Consider the following 17614-nt stretch of genomic DNA (forward strand, 5'->3'; position numbering starts at 1 on the left):
GATTTAAAGCCATTTGCGCATTTTGAGAGAGAAAGAGAGAGCACGCGCGGTGATTCACTCACGCCGTTTGTGAAATTACGTCTCACAGAAAGTTTTCAAATTACTTTATAAGTTATTTAATGAATATGAATTGTACCTCACCTTCAGCATTATAATTATTGTACCCGTGCCGGACAGAGACTGAGACGGTGCCGCTGCATGTCGTACCAAACCTCTCACGGCAGGCGCATCATCAGCTTTATAGAGACCGCCGATCAATCATCCCAAAGCAATTATCGGCCGATAGTGATCGGTAGCCGATCAATCGGAGCACCCCTAGTAGAGGTCTGCTACCCGACCCGAGCCCGATGGGTCCCGAAATACTTTCGGGTTTTGGGTCGGGTTCGTCACACACGCAACTTTCAGCACTCTCTTTCTCTCTCTCTAATTCAAATAAATTATATAATTAATTAATTCAAATAAATGTGATCTTACCGCAATACAGCATTTTTAAAAAAAAAACTGGCTATTCGTTGTGTGAAAAAAATAAAAAATAAAAAATTTCGGGTTCGGGCTCTAAATTTAACTGTGCCGCTCGGGTCGGGTCAGACGATCTCGGGTACGGGCCGGGTTCGGGCTTCAGTTTAAAGCCCATGCAGACCTCTAACCCCTAGTAATAATTTGACATACAGCAGTGTTGTTTGATGCTGACGGCAGGTCCCCTGAAAAATATTTTGCCACGCACAAAGGCTTAGCGGCGAAGTCAAGTCCTTCCCTTAATTACCTGCTATTGTATCACACGTCTCCCGCCCATCCCCCACCACAGTAGGGTCCCATTTTAACCAGGCTCCCCATATGCCCCAGCTCACTTGTTGGCCTTTCCTCTTTGCCACCATCTGGCATATTAGTTCAGCCAAAATGAAAAACAGAAAGAGCCAGACACAATGAGACAGAGAGCTAGCCCATCTGCTCCCTGCCAGACTCCCCAGTCATTACTACACAAAAGCTGCATTTACCCTGCTACACAATCCACCGTTTTTAAAGCTCTTATCCCCTCCGCTATCGTCGCTCGGAGAGGAAGTCATTCTTCACCCTGATTACGGATGTGTTTTCTTCAAGCAAACGAAGTTTTGGTTAAATACGAACCATTAGGAGAGAAAACGCAAGATAAAGACGCAAAGAAAGCGAGCTCCACAAGCTCATCTTGACAGGGAAAATGATCCTCTCGGCCCCCTTGTCAAGTCAGGGCTGGAGTCACAGAAGCCTTGCTCACACTCTCCCCTGACGAACACGCATCAATGAGCATGCCCGCTCCGGCGGAAATGGCTGACAATCAAAGTGTTGTCGTCAAACACGAAGCAGTGACGGGGCAAAGATCGCTGCCGTCTGGCCCTCAGAGAGCACACGCTCGCACATTGATCCACCTTCCATCGGGCTTGTCATCACAATAAACTCACTACTGTGTTAAACCACAGGGGTGATACTGGATACAAATACATTATAGACTTAAAGTCAACTGGGCTTCAGTGGACAAGCACCTCCAGCTACTAGTATAGCATGTGCAAGATATATAAAATGCCTTTAAGCAACAAGTTGGGTTTCAGAAATAAAAATCTCCATAAAGAACAAAAACTGTTCAAGACAGACCTACAATGAGCACTGAGGTTATCAAGTGATGATATTTGCTTCTGTTGAAGCCAAAAGTTAGTGTTTTTTTTTACATTTTATGTAATTGCCAAATTCCCTGTGAAGAACTACAATATCCTCAATCCTAAAGTGGGCAGAGCCTTGAATCCACCAATCAGAGAAGTCTGTTACCACACCAAAACTGCCCCTCCCATAAAGCATAACATATATTAACTAGGAATTACATAACCAACTCGGTCGTTTTTGAAATCCCAGTGGAAGAAACAAATGGGAAAAATACTGGGGCGATCACTGTTATCATCCAGAAACATTTGTACCAGCCTTTTAAATTTGTTCACAGCATTTTAGCAAAATGTGCATTCACACTAAATGTTTTTTCTTCAGAGTTTGGTAAAAAGGGAAAAATAACAGATGCCATTTGCGAAACCTTTCGTTTAAGTCCTAATGGAAATGACAAACACAACGTGTCCTGACCTCTGCATATTCAGACCGCCTAATTGCACATCCAGACTCTGTGCTTTTACAACGCCAGCGAGAAGGCTGCGATCTATTTCTGGCTGCGTGGTCACACTATTGTGTGGGTGCAGAAAACTTCTGCTGCACTAAACTAATTTTCCAGCAGCGCAGCCCACGACAACACTTAAAGTGCAAAACAGGTCATCAAGTGGAGTGAGTGGAAGAGGAGGTCTAATCCATATGAGGAGCTGGAGTTAATTCATCAGAGTGCCCGGCTTGTCTAAACTGCCATTGCCCTGGTGTTCTGATTACATTAGCAGGGGGCAAATGGCTGTTGCCACGAATGGAAGACGCAGCGAGCAGCTGTCGCGGTCAGAGAGGGCTGATGTAAGGCCCTATTCTCATCGTGTCTGGGCCGGTTTCAATTACGCACTAACCCTTGACCCCATGCTGCTTGTAAGCAAGAGATGAGAAGAGGTGCTGGGCTTGACGCCTAAGCTCCAAACAGCAAGGACAGAATGGGATTTGGTGGCTCTAAATGAGGAGTTTGTGGCACTGTCCCTTCTCGAAGTGAATGGGATTCCATCTGTAGTGTGTATTTGGGGGATGGGCGGTTGCTTTTCTTTGCCTTTTCGGAGCTGTTTTCTATAGACACGGCTAAACTTTAGAGGGTGGTGTGAGGCCACCTCTTCTGTTCTTCTTTCTGCCCTTTTTGACCCTCTGTCTGTGGTCAATGTGGAGATTGCCAGAAAGAGACAGCTGCAATCCAGGCTTCCCGCCTCAGTTCCCTGTTGCTCTTTGAGCCTTTCTCTGTTTTCCATTGATTTCTCCATCGCCCTCTCCACTGCGTGTATCTGCCGCTTTAGAAAATTTCATCTCTGTGGGGTGGACGAGGGCTAAGTTTCCCAGCCCGAAAATAAGAGAAATTCGAGACCCTTGGCTTTGGCTTCGTGGCAACATTGTCCTTCTTCTCCAGGCAAAGAGAAATCCCTGGGGAAATCAGATAACATGCAGCCACATACAAAATTCAAGGCCGATAATCAAACCATCAATTGTTGGGATCAAGTCAAATGCGTTTGGCAGACGTGGATGGGCTTTTAAATGCACATCACACGAAACAGCAGGAGCTGGTCTTCCATTACAGTACAAATAATTAATTCCCCAAGAGATTACTGTAAAGATGAAAGATATCAGAGCATTTCAACGCCAGAGATTCCACACCAAACGCAATCAATTTGAGCCTGCGGTGCGTTTGCTGAAAGATGCTGATGCTGGCAGTTCCTTCTCTGATTCAGTAAGCGCAGATTTTTCTCCCTAATTATGGTCAAATTACAGACTCTGGCTGCGGGATAACCAGCCTCTACTCCCATTCTTTCCCACAATCCTTCATTCTTTTGTGAGGACAGGGAAAATGCGACATATCTGTTTTGAAAACTTGATGGAGCACGCTGCGGTGAGCTGAAAGTTTACTAAAAGGAGCCATTTTAGCGTCTCACATTTTCATGAACTCACTCTGCAGCTCCCTTTGCAAAAAAAGTAGCCAACTGTAATAGAATCACAGTACACAGATGGTATCAAATAGTAAATACCATGGTACTGGATGATTATCATTTTCATGTACTGTGGTCTTTACTAAGGATAAGTCGTTTGTCCTGACTTTGGTATTTTTAGTTTTTTATTTTTATTTAAAATTTTTAGTTCACAAACTGACAACATACTATGAATTGCATTGTCTGAAAAGTGGTGTGTCTCAATTCAAGCACTACAGTCATTCTCAGCAAACAGACAAACTAACCAACGCAATGCTGTTTTAGAGCATCTCGCTCTGTTGTGTTTTCAAAATGTTGCATTAAAGGGACAGTTCATTCAAAAATGAAAATACTGTCATCATTTACTCACCCTCATGTTATTTCAAACCCATTAGACATTTGTTCATTTTCGAAACACAAAGATATTTTTAATGAAAAAGATGTTTTTAAAAAGATGCTTATTTCACACTTTAAAAAGTTCATAAATAGATTGTAAAAAGAAATCAAGCTGTTTAATCCAAGTGGTCTGAAGAGGAGCTCAACTGTACTTGAGAGAACAAACCTGATTGGTTCTTGCGGAACTCAAACAAGCTTGTGTGACACACAAGAACAAACATGATTGGTTCTCGCATGTCCAGCAAGCACATTTGATGCACTCTATCTATGTGCATTCAATGTTTATATATGAATAAAAGCCTAAATTAAATGTGTTTGTTATATAAAGCGACCGTGTCTCTTCAGAAAGCCTGGGGGAAAAAAAGATCTATTAACATGAATTTCTTTTGCGATTTCTTTAAGAACATTTTGAAACGTCTGAAGCATTTTGGGGGAATGAGCTTTTAACAGGGGTGACAGAAATCTCTCAGGCTTCGTTAAAAAGCTTAATTTTGTTTCAATTATGAATTAAAATCTTTCAAGTCTTTAGAGTTGGTTTGGAGTGACAAGAGGATTAAGTATTGAGTGAACTAACCATTAAGCGTTTTAAAATGAGTCTTGAGACCTTTATTTATATCATGTTGTGCTTCGTTCTGAAACATTGTGAAATGCACCTGATCAGGATAAGATGACCTCAGAACCAGCCTAATTATACCGGTCTACCTTGTGACCTAGGAACTTGTTGATTTCGAAAACAGTCGTTTGGCACATCCCTAGCATTTACATGGTACTCCAAGAGACTTCAAAGAACAGCAATGAACATGATGAAAAACATGAAATTATCATGACACCATGCCCAAAAATCATTCTGCTCGTACCATTCTCTTATCCCAAATCAAAAATTGTGTGTCATCTGACATATTCAAAAAAGGCCCTTTACACTGAGTAAGATATCTGGACCACATGCAAGTCAATGAACTCGCTGAGTCTAAATGCCACAAAAGGTTAATGACTAGCTGTTACGTTACTCAATGGCACACACTTCATTTGACGAGCAGCCAAAAAGCTGACAGCCCAGAAAAAGCAATTGTGTCATCTAGGCTCAGCATAAACATGATTTCTTTTAAAGAGAAAGCACCTCAAAAAAATTGAGAACATTGTCAACATAATAGACATGATAAAATGTAGAAAAATACTTGTCCAAGTGGTTATATTAACGTCCTTAGTCATATGCCATAGTTAATTTGACACAAAGAAGGCTGTGAGGGACAGAAGTACAATCCGTTCAAAGACATGCATCTCAAAACAAGACAAAACAAGAATTTCAACTAGCCAAAGATTTATATAGAAATTTGTTCTTTTCATGTCATAATCTCTTAGGTCGTGGGTAGTTTACGTATCAAAATACTGACTTTTTTCTGAATTCATATTAAAGAGACGCCTAATTTTGTGGATGAAAGGATCAATCTGTAACACAAAAAAATATTTGTTCAAGAAATGTTTCGTATGTACATAATATTCAAATTCATATTGATGCACAAAATCACATTTTACATTCAAAAAATTTATATTTTGTTCACGCAAAAAAAAAAGACAAAAGGCGCTTCCATAGAAAAGATACTTTCAGTATTTGATCAGCTGCCAATGGAATTTCACTGCCGTCAAACTCAACATGGCATCTACTCTGACTAAAGTCCATACCGTCTATACCCGTGATACCATATGACATCAACACAACAGAGTGATCACATGACACAAGAAAACAAAAGCACTCTAAACACTGGCAGTGACACTAACCCTTTTTCTGGGGGGTCCTTTATCTTTCTCCTTCCCTCCCCTGACACTCTTGGCATGCTTGGCGGTCTTCTGCTCTCCTGGCTGCTTGATGGTGATGCGGATCTCAGGAGGACAGATGTAGTTCTCTAGATTCTTAGGAGGCTTCTTGGCCCGCTTGGTCGTTTGTATCTTCAGCTTCAGGCTGCCTTCAGAGAAACTGGCCTCCTTGATGGAGAATTCCTGCTCCTCCAGCCCATCTCCCTGCCCCCATCTCTCACTGTCCGCATTAGAAGTGACATCGATGTCCTTCCCCAGACCGAGGTCTTCGTCCTCTTCATGGTCCTGTTGCTCTCCAGGTAAAGGGAGGCTCTTGATTGGACTGGCGAGGAGACCCACCTCACTGAGATCTGCTCTGTTGATGGTGGTAACAGTGGAGAAGAACTCCTCGTTTCCTTTGGGCCGGGCCGTCCGAGTAAGGTCTCTTTGCTCCATCTCGAAGCTTCGTCCAAGACTCAGGAAGCAGAAGGACCCAAAAAAGGGCAGAGGGACACCGGTCCAGGTGATTGAGTTTAATCAGAGGGATGTGATGGTTTTTGGCTCTACTGCTCCCGAAATCTTATAAATCTCATTAAGATGGAGTTTTTCCCAGGTGAAACTGAAAGTAGAGTCAAAAAGAACAAATTATTAGTTAATTAAAACTATAAACACATGCGTACATGTCCAGACACGCCAAAGCCTACGTGAAAAAGACATGAAAAAGCCGTTTAACCACAATCTCTTACATCTTAGACATGACACAATTAAGCCCTTTTTTTTTTTTTTTTTAGATTAATCTGAGTTTTTGTCGTCCTAACCAGCTCGCAACAAGCAATGAGTTACAAAAAGTTTTGTTAGCACTTGGTTTCTATTTCTGTTACATTGTGTGTTGAGTAGCCCCGCCCCCAGACAAATCTCATTGGTCCAGGGATGTAAACACAGCTGTGTATTACACAATACTAAATGTCTTTTTACTTATTTTTAATAAGATATTTACCGATACCATGTCAGATATCGGCTGTTATTAGATACGCAGTTTTATTTATCCTCTTTAAATAAAACTTTTTTATCTTAATCTTTAACAAATCTAAAAAAGAATATTACTTTTTAATACCGTACATTATAATGGCTAAATTTGCATTAAAACCACTGATTTTAGTTTTTACTTTGTATTTTTAATTTATTTAGACACAATAGTACAGAATTTTACTATCTCCATTTATCAGTTTTTGGCCATTATATGAAAATAATTTATGGCTTACTGATTGAATTTAAATATAAGTTTTTAACACTTCAGTACATCAGACCGGTGTATGGTGATTAAACACTTCCTCAGCACCGTAATTCCTGTTTAAGTGGCCTATTTAAGGTGAATTACGGAACAAGACAAATGTGTCTTTGTTAAACCACCAATTAATCAGCATTGGGATTTAAGCACACAGTCTTCAACCGAAACAGTTGTACCGCTGGCTCCAGGCAAACTCCCTGATACCATAATTACATTGCTGACCAGCTCATTTGCTTTAGTGGTCAGTTGAGTAAGCCTAGTCACGGTGTGAAAGTCAACAAATGAGGCCTCTGGCCCAGCGATAAACACTTTCCAGACATCAAACAGACCACAACCTGAGTGAACAGACCACAGACCTGGAAAAGCCCAATTAGGGTTGAACATAACACCTCCGCAGCACACACATAGCATCAAATTGGGTATTGTATGAATTTAGCAGAATTTTTTTCAGGGTACCGTCATTCAACATATCAATTATATATCACTCAAACAAACCATGGCTGACAAAATCCGTAAAAATAATTCTAAAAAGCATTCTGATTGGCTCAGACATACGGATGTTATGTCATACCTATGTCGATGCCTGGAGACACACACAGTAGATAAGCCTGACAAAACAAAGTTGACAATAGCCAGAACGGTGGACGGTGGCAAATTTAACACTAATCCTTGAAACAAGAAGTTTCTATTTCGGAGAGGAGTTCAACACAAACTCTCCATTCCCCAAGCGTCAGACGCATGATGTCAGTATTGATGTATATAGACGGAGGGTTTGGAGCATTGAGCTCAGTCTCTCATCTGCTGTTGGCTTGTTGTCAGACAGAGCTCAGTGTCATTTACCCTTTCAACTGCCAGACAGGTGACAGATGAGAGGCTACTGAAAACAACGGCAGCTATCGCAAGACAGCCCGGATCCACGCTAGACTAAACAGCTCTATCTATCCATCATATCATGACAGTCAAAATGGCATGATTCTCATTCCAGCCCGTGCCGACTCAAACACAGCCATTCACAATTCCTCAATGAAACCCAGTTGTTTATATCTTACTTGTCTATACCTCTGAATAGTGTCCCAATGCATCTTGGGTGTTCTAGCTATTTGGCAAACAGACTAAAAAAAAGTGACATAACACCACAGTGACCACATACATGCTGCAGCTAAAAATGGTTGTCATTCCTTATTTAAGGGCTTAATCCTGTTCTGCACAAACATGGTTCAACATGTGAAAAATACAGTATAAAAGGGTAATTGTGTCTTCATTACTTGTAGTTATGAGTTTATTTCTTATAATCATGAATTTACACAGTATCTTACAATTTTGACTATATTTCTTTTGTGACTACATTTCACTTAATTGCAACTTTATTTCTTACTGATGTCAATGCTTATTTCACAACTGTCACTTTTTTCACATAACAGTGACTTTATTTTACATAACCATGACTTTATACAGTATCTTACAATTGGGACTATATTTATTGTACTGTAATTGTGACTACATTTCACTTAATTGTAACTTTATTCCTTAAAATTGTGAAATGTATATATATCACAATTGGCACTTCATTTTGCATAATAGTGACTTTATTTCTTATAATTATGACTTTTATTTCTAGCAACGGTAACAATTTAGTATAGTATAGTTTAGTATAGGGAGGGACCAATTCTCACTATTAACTTGCTTATTAGCATGCCTATTATTAACATAGTTTAGTATAGTATAGTTTAGTATAGGGAGGGACCAATTCTCACTATTAACTAGTTGCTTATTAGCATGCCTATTATTAACATATTGGCTGTTTATTAGTACTTATGAAGCACATATTCTGCATGACCATATTCTACATCCCTAATCCTACCCAATACTCAAACTTAACAACTACCTTACTAACTATTAATAAGCAGCAAATTAGAGGAGTTTATTGAGGCAAAAGTCGTAGTTAATAGTGAGAACTGGACCTTAAAAAAAAAGTGTGACCAGATTACCCTACTGAGGAACAGGTGTTGGGGAAAGTTACATATTCTACATCCCTAATTCTACCCAATACTCAAACTTAACAACTACCTTACTAACTATTAATAAGCAGCACATTAGGAGTTATTGAGGCAAAAGACACAGTTAATGGTTAGTAAATAGTGAGAAATGGACCTTAAAATAAAGTGTGACCCTAATAACCATGAATTTATACAGTCTCTTACAATTTTGAATGTACATCTCACAATTGGCACGTAATTGTACCTAACCCTAACTCCATATCTATTATATTTTGTAATTACATCTCAATATGACACAATTTGACTGTTCTTATTTTAAACTAGTGCTGTCAAACGATTCATCGCATCCAAAATAAAAGTTTTTGTTTACATAATATACTGTGTGTGTGTGCTGTGTATATTTATTATGTATATATAAATACAAACACATGCATGTATATATTTAAGAAAAATATGTTATGTTTATATATTAAATATATTTATATATAATATAAAATATAAGAATATAAATATATAAATGTATTTATGCATGTAAATATTTCCAAAATATATGCTGTATGTCAGTGTATGTATATATACATAATAAACATACACAGTACACACACATATATTATGTAAACAAAAACTTTTATTTTGGATGCGATTAATCGCAATTAATCATTTGACAGCACTATTTTAAACTTTAAACTATTACACAATTACTTGTTTTATTTTTTACTATGGAAGCAGAAACGGGCATACTTTGTTTTGGTTATTTTGGGTAGTGACAACCAAATTCGCTCCCTAAATATTAAAATTTGCATTAATTCATCACGCACCTTTTGCGCTACTGACATTAAAAATACCTTAAATTGGGTTTATGAGGTGTGGTGAGCTATTAATTTTCTTTACTGCAAGTGTTCAATCATAAAACCTTAGCAACCACAAAGAAACCACTTAGAACAACCTAGCAACTAGGGCTGTGCAAAAAATCGAATGTGATTTTCATGCTCATCTCGTCAGTAAAGCTGCTTCTGGTGATTAGTAGTAAATCTCCAGCACGTGCTTTCAGATGGAGCGGCATTTACTACACAGAGCCGTAGTGTAGTAACGGCTCTGTGTAGTAAATGCCACTCCCTAGCAACCAATCAAAACAAGCCACTAGCACTACTTTAGTCAAAAATATCTACACAATATGGACTAAACTCAACCCTCTACATTGCGAGTAAATCACTCGCATATGCGACTAAATCTTCACTCTGGGCTAAATTATGTCTAATATTAGCCAATGGTAGTGCTGGGCGGTATGACCAACAATTTATATCACGGTATTTTTCATATATGTATGCATTATATGTGTTTGTAAAATGGCATAACTATATATATATAGTATAGTATAATATAGTATTTCAGTCTGGCGAGTAAACAAAAAAATGTACTAGCCAATGGCGATTCAATTGCCAAGATGTCCGTAGAGGGTTGAAACTGTTGGCATCAGAGCCGATCCTCCCAAAATACGAAAGCTGCGTAGGGCCCCCGAAACACCAGGTCAACACACACATCAGTCAAATCATGTAATGTGAATGTCGTACAGTCTTGCTCGAGACTAAAAAAACGAGTTGAAAGCGTACCGAGCTGCGGAAGAGACACGTGTTTTTTTCTGTATGTACACACCATGATTAGTAAATATGGTTGTTCAAGAGCCCAGTCAATAATCAGTAGTGAGTTTCCTGGTTGTATAAGTGTAATCCATACACTCACAAACATAATGACCCTTACACAATACTAAACCCTAAGACCCAGTTTATGTAACAGAAAGCTCTGTCTGGCAGAGTGGGCATGCTAACTGCATACAAATTGTGTAAGAAAACAGTCGGCTCATAAACAGGTTTATTATTATCACAAATATGCCCCGGGCAGACCGTGGGTAACTACAATACATAAAGCAGTTCTGTGTCAGCAGCGCTGCCTGTGGCAGACTCAAAGAGGGGGATATATTCAGACGTTCATACTCAAGGGGCTTTACATACTGATCTGCCCTCTTTTCTGATGCATCTCAATTAAGATGATCAGAGCATCGGGGGGCAATTATCTGAACGAACTCATCTAAATCAGCTCAACAAAATCAGCTCAACTGGGTTAATGATGACATAATGCAAAAAAATTCAATCAAATGCCTGGCGCTTTAATAAGTTACTGAAAAGTTCACAATGAAACTGTAATCAGGGCTTAACAGAAAGGATAATCAGCTGACCTGGGTTGTGGATGAAAGAACTGCCAATTGCCCTGTCAGGCCAGTGTTGTGATGTCACTGAATTTCATACATTTTTATGGCTTAAAAACTAAACTCCTAAAAAAAAACTTACTGTTGATCGCTGGTTTTAATATGACAGTATATATTGTTAAGAAGTGAGATGTATGTTCTTGGCTTCTTTCAAAGCCTGTGCACTAAGGACTTTTTTTGAACTGACACAATCTGCAGTCGGGTGTCAAGACCGTCTGCTGTGGTGAGAGGATTCCTCTCTGTCCCAGTCCCTTTTAAGGCCATGAACAGTGAGCAGGCTTGAGGTAGACTCACAAATAGCCTTGCCAAACAACCGTGCTCTCAGTTTGTTGAGATCCTGTGGTAAACACAGAGGAAACTCTAGTAGCTATAACTGTATTATCATCTTTTTGATAAAATACCAAAGGGATGCATTTACAATTTAAACTCCTTTGAAATAATAAACATCCTTTAATTCTAAATTGTTCACAATAATTGTTCCATAAGTTTTCAAATTTTTTTTTACAGCCACAAAACGGTCTTCAATCTTATTCAATATTAAGCATGTATTTCTGTCTATTAAATGGAAGATCTTATTGTGGTTTCCTTCATACATGTAACTCACCTTGTAATTTTGTTTAAATCAAAATGTCATAAATGGATGTTGTGGTGAAAGCGTTAGACTTCTCTCTGGTGACGTATGAACTTCTCCAATCATTTAGTCTGCTTAAAGGGATAGTTCACCCAAAAATTTCAATTCTGTCATTATTTACTCACCCTCAAGTTGTTCCAAACCTGTATGAGTTTCTTTCTTCTTTTGAACAAAAAAGAAGATATTTTGAAGAATGCTGGTAAACAAACAATTGCCTTTAGCAATTGACTTCCATATAACAAAACGGTATAAAATATAGCATGGGAAAAAAGGAATGGAAGTCAGTGGCTACTGTCAACTGTTTGGTTACCAACATTCTTCAAAATACCTTCTTTTGTGTTCAACAGAAGAAAGAAACTCATACAGGTTTGGAACAACTTGAGGGTGAGTAAATGATGACCATTTTTATTTTTGGATGAACTATGCCTTTAAATCCCACCCCTCTACAATCGACAGCTTTCATTTTTTCTTTTTTGATAATCCATTACACTCAGATGTACATCACAATAAGGAAGAAAATATCTATCACTACTTCCTTTCCGTTGCAACTTTAATGACCAAATAAAAAGCGCAGTAAAATCATTGCAATATTTACAGTGTTGCTATATATATATCGTAAATACTGGAAATACCTCCCAGCCTAATTGAATTGGCAAGAAACACTTGTCAGTTAAATTTCCCATGGTGCTATGGGGGGCTGTGAGGGACAGAAGTACAGTCCGTTCACTGTCATTACTATCAACTGGAATCATTTTGGCAAGACATATTTTCAGTGTTTTGTCAGCTTGAACGATCAAACACCCATATGTACACAGCAGCACACCATATTGAACGGACTGTACTTCTCCCTCACAGGCTAATTTTCGTTTGTGTTGAATCAAATAAGGCGTCTACTCTGGCTAACATCAACAGGCCCCTCAGAAGTGGCACGGCTGACACATGCCCTGCAGTTCTACACATAAAAGGAAACTTCACAATCCAGGCCACATTTGTTCAAGACATCAATTGTCATGACACGGCTGAATTACACACTCTATGTGCCGTTGCTCTGGGCGGCTACGCAAAGTATATTCTACAACAGTGGTGGGACGTAAATAAACACTCACCGGTCGCATAAGGTTGCCAGGATTGAAACCGAATTAAACCAAATGTGTCTGCTGTCTAAAAACCATGCTTTCTTTTCCAGTGCCTTGACCTGATGCAGTCACACAGTGAAGCAAGCTGACCATGATCTTAATTTCAAGGCCAGTGAACAAATCTGGTTTCTTGAATGGCTGAGCTGTCAACAACAGACAACACTAATGAGAAAAGGTGCTGAAGTGACATGAGGGGCATGGCAGAAATGATCTTTACAATCCAATCACTTCACAAAGAAACAACAGATACAAGTAGGCCTGCAAAATAAACTGAACTGAAATCACAGCTGTCTTGAGTAATTACTAAGCCGCAAAAAAGTTAATTAAACAAATATACGGTATACTTGCACTCTTTGTTGTTGGTTACTACACAGAGCACTGTTTTTATTGGCAGGAGACTGTGGGCAAAACACGACTCAAGTGACCGCCGCCTTAAAAATGACAAAAGAGACCTACATTAGTAACTGCTAGGGATGTAACGATTAACCGCAAGCCGGTTGAAAATCGATTTAAATATGTGATGATTCAAATCGGTTGAGATGCTAAACAAATCGCGATTCAGTTAGGGGTAGGAGTTTATATGAATGTATGTCTGAGGGGAACTTACTGTCTTTCGATGGCCGTGTAGACCTCTAAATAGAAGCAATCAAAACCAACAAAGGAGCAATAATTTACAAGTGTTATATTAGTATATTATTATAGTGTTATATTTCAATTTCACAAAGAAACGTACAGTATTTTGTCCAAGCAATAATAAAAGGACACATTTAATTTATAATTTGTCTTAAATCTCATTTTGTAAAAAAACTAATCGTGAATCGAATCGAATCGTGAAATCAAAATCGTGAATCGATTACACAAATCGTTACATCCCTAGTAACTGCTGACATTCACCATTTTCACCAGTTTGCACCTTTCCAATGTAAGTCTATCAGGATCTGAGTGTTGAAGTTGTAGATGCAATTTTATGGGAATTACCCAAAAAATATGATTTAAATTTAGTTTAAAGAATGCAATGTCATTATTTTAGCTACATAATTATTTAAGGGGTCATCGGATGCGGCATGCACTTTTACAAGTTGTTTGAACTGAAATGTGTTTTGGCAGTGTGTGTACACAACCACCCTATAATGACAAACCACCCATTGTTTTGTTTTTTTATCTCGTTAAATCATTTCCCCTTTATCATATCAAGCCATTCTCAAATGCCTGTTTGTATGACGTCACACAGACCCAGGCCGTCCCACGATTGTTGATTGACACTAGCGTTTTACCTTAGACCCACTCTGAGTGAGCTGTCATACGTCCGCCATTGTTTCGACGCCGAAGCAGGTGTAGACAAGAATGTCTTCTAAGCGATTGAGGTGTTTTGTTGTTGGATGTAATAATGAACATAGCAGTCGTCGTTTACTCCCGACATCTGAGCCGCTCAAGATGCAGTGGATTACCTTTGTTTTTGAAGGGAATGCGCCCCCGATCTACCTAAATGCGTTTATGTTCGCGCAAATCATTCGTGATCCAGCCTCACCTACAGAAGAAGTGAGAATAAGGTTCTTTTATGAATCCTTGCAATTTGCCTTTCCTAATAACGTGCTAGTTAGCAAGTTTCGTGCCTAAAGTAAATCAGTATCATGAGAACGGCTCTTCACCCCATGGAAGAAAGGGGTGGGGTGAGCAGAGCTCATTAGCATTTAAAGGAACATGCACTAAAACAGGTTGCTGAAAACAGAGCTGTTTTTGACCAGGTAAAAAGGGTGTAGTTTTACACTACAACTGATCAATTTTAACCAAAGTATGTTATAGTCTTTTCATTAAGACCCTAAAGAATCATATCAACTTGTGGAAAATGGACATCCGATGACCCCTTTAAGGTCGTAGTGGAGATGATATTAACGAAATGGTTTACAATACCACAGTGAAACTGTTCACTTCATGTGTAAATGTTAGGAAACAATATTGTTAACTTTCAAATGAAGCTTTTCTTTTATCAGGTGACTGTGAGAAGGGTCTGCCTCAGTTCTGATTTGCAATGTCTGCCATTTCTAATTATGTTACTCTGAAATTTAACAATTTATTTAAAGCTGCAGTCCGTAACTTTTTTTGTGTTCAAAATGTGCAAAATTAATAAGCGAGTACATGATGAATCCATTTTCCAAACCGTGTTTTTGGCTTATCCTGAATCACTACGGTACAACTATAATAAGTTTTTATATTCTGACTATTTCAGTCTGGTACTGGTGGAACTGCTGCGGAGTAGCACAGTACCTGCGTGATTCGTCACAGACATAAACAAAGAGAAGTAGCTCCGGCTACAATGTTCTTCCACAAGATGCACACAGTTCTGTTTACTAACCGCTAGAGCGCCAAAAGTTACGAACTGCAGCTTTAAAGGGACAGTTCACCTAAAAATGAAAATTATGAAAATTATTCTCACCCTCATGTTGTTCCAAACCTCTACAACTTTCAACAGACATGAAGTTATTCTCTCATGCTTTTTGTCCCTCCGTGGAAATAAATTAAATCTGTTCATCATATAAAGCAATTATTTATTTTTAGAAGATATGGATTACTTTTACAATGTCTTTATGAACTTTTTGAGGCATCAAAGTTTTTGGTGGTATAGACTTTTAATGGAGGGATAGAAATCACTCAGATTTTATTAAAAACATCTTAATTTGTGTTTCGAAAGATGAACTAAAGTCATACAGGTTTGGAATGACATATGGTGAGAAAATGAAGACAATTTAAATTTTTAGGTGAAATAATGGCAGATAAAAATGCTTAGCACCTCATTCCATTCCATAATATCCAATTACGTCATGAGCATATTTTACTGAAAATCACATGGTTCACAGAAATCACCTGCTTATTCCTATGGGATGCTGTGTAAACTAAAGCTTGCCTGCGTGTGAACAGTAATAAAGGTCAATTTGTAGGTATTCAGTGTTATTGGTTTCTGCAGTTTTTCATACCCTACTTCAGATGAGAGCTGCTGTTTAAGTGTGATCTTTTGCCCTTTTGTGATTTTACCTGCTTAGCAACAGCAAACTGAAGGTCAGTGTTTATCACAGTGTGGATCAAATCACAACTGCATCAATGCATAGATAAACATTCAAATAACCATTTCCTTTACTATATTAATAAATAAGGTTTACAGGTTTTTATCAAATTTAAGGATCAAGCATAAATCAAAGTCTGACTGATTGGCGCTTTGAATTAGATTACTGACGATACTGGAGAGTTATCCATCAACACAATCCCTGGTGCCGGCCATCCCGAGTAACTGAAACACATCTGATACCGTCCTTCTGCAGCAAAGTTTCCAAATGTGCAGCCAATCCCACTTGAATTCACGCAAAAAAAAAAACAGCCACCCTTGTCTTGTTTTCTTCGATGGCAAAAGCAAATGGATTTCTGCCAAAACGTAAATTTTAAACTGTGGAGAGATCAGAATTTCGACCACAGCAAAAACAAAATGGCTGTAGTCAAAAGAAAAAAAATGAAACGGCCCTCCTCCCCGTGTAGCTTGCTGCCAAAAGGTGTTCTTGTTCTGATATTTGGTTTGGAACGGCTGCCAAAAATTAGATATGTCCTTGGATATCTCCCTCTTTCCTTTGTCTCCTGTCAGGACTTGGCTGTCCTCCAGCGCAACTAGCCATAGCCAGGAACAGAGGGAGCTCCATTCACACACATAAACATCACTTTGGATTTATCCTTTGCTCAAATACTGTGGTTCTTTTGTGTAATCGTATACTCTGCATATGGATACAATAGGTTTTCTGGAATCTTTTTGTGGGCAAGCGCTCCATAAGTAGCTGTGTTTGTGTTTTGATAAACGTGTTCAGTCTCCTCATCTGACCTGGGTCTTTCCATTGGCTTTCTATGAAACGATGAAGACTGAAACAACTACACAGTGATACAGTCATAGTCAGAACCACAGCAATCAAACCAAGATTTTATATTGTCCCAAAACTCCATAACCCACAAAACTCCATAACTCCATGTAGCCTCCATTACTGACTGTACACCATCAATTCAGTTCAAGTATTTCATAAGGTCTCAGTGAGGATAATGCTTTTTAGTGCTTCTGACTAGGGCTGCCACTAGCGACTGTTTTTATTTTGATTAATCTATCGACTAATTTATCGATTAATCTAAACGGTTAATTTCCCACAAAAAAATATAAATTTTTACTTAAGAATATTTTATTAAACCAAATGAAATCCAAATTTCTATCAAATCCGTTTTTAAAGCAAAAGTAAAGTGCAACATAGAGTGCAAGTGTCCATCACATAGTCCAAATCACTGAAATCAAAGTTCAGTATTATAGTGTAAGAATGACAACATATCCACGTGTTCAATCAAACTACTAATAAAATTATAATCAAAAAACACTTTTTAAAGGAGTATTTATCAGAAATGTTATTTACCAGAATTGATTTAGGAAAAAAATGTAAATGTGCAGTATTTCTGAAAAAAAAAATATATATATATATATATA

The 17614-nt window shown here is 38.5% G+C and overlaps 1 protein-coding gene across 1 annotated transcript in view; it reads right to left on the reverse strand.

Annotated features, from left to right (window-relative positions):
* LOC107720273 (SET-binding protein-like) overlaps positions 1 to 17614 on the reverse strand; it is a 72380-nt gene that overhangs the window by 50904 nt on the left and 3862 nt on the right. The window contains exon 2 of the mRNA XM_016527940.1: positions 5784 to 6417. Within this exon, the coding sequence (XP_016383426.1) occupies positions 5784 to 6254 (471 nt within the window). The 5' untranslated portion in view covers positions 6255 to 6417. The remainder of the gene's footprint in view (positions 1 to 5783; positions 6418 to 17614) is intronic.

Source organism: Sinocyclocheilus rhinocerous, unplaced genomic scaffold, assembly GCF_001515625.1.
Source record: "Sinocyclocheilus rhinocerous isolate Xijiao unplaced genomic scaffold, SAMN03320098_v1.1 scaffold62, whole genome shotgun sequence".
Classification (NCBI taxonomy): Eukaryota; Metazoa; Chordata; class Actinopteri; order Cypriniformes; family Cyprinidae; genus Sinocyclocheilus; species Sinocyclocheilus rhinocerous.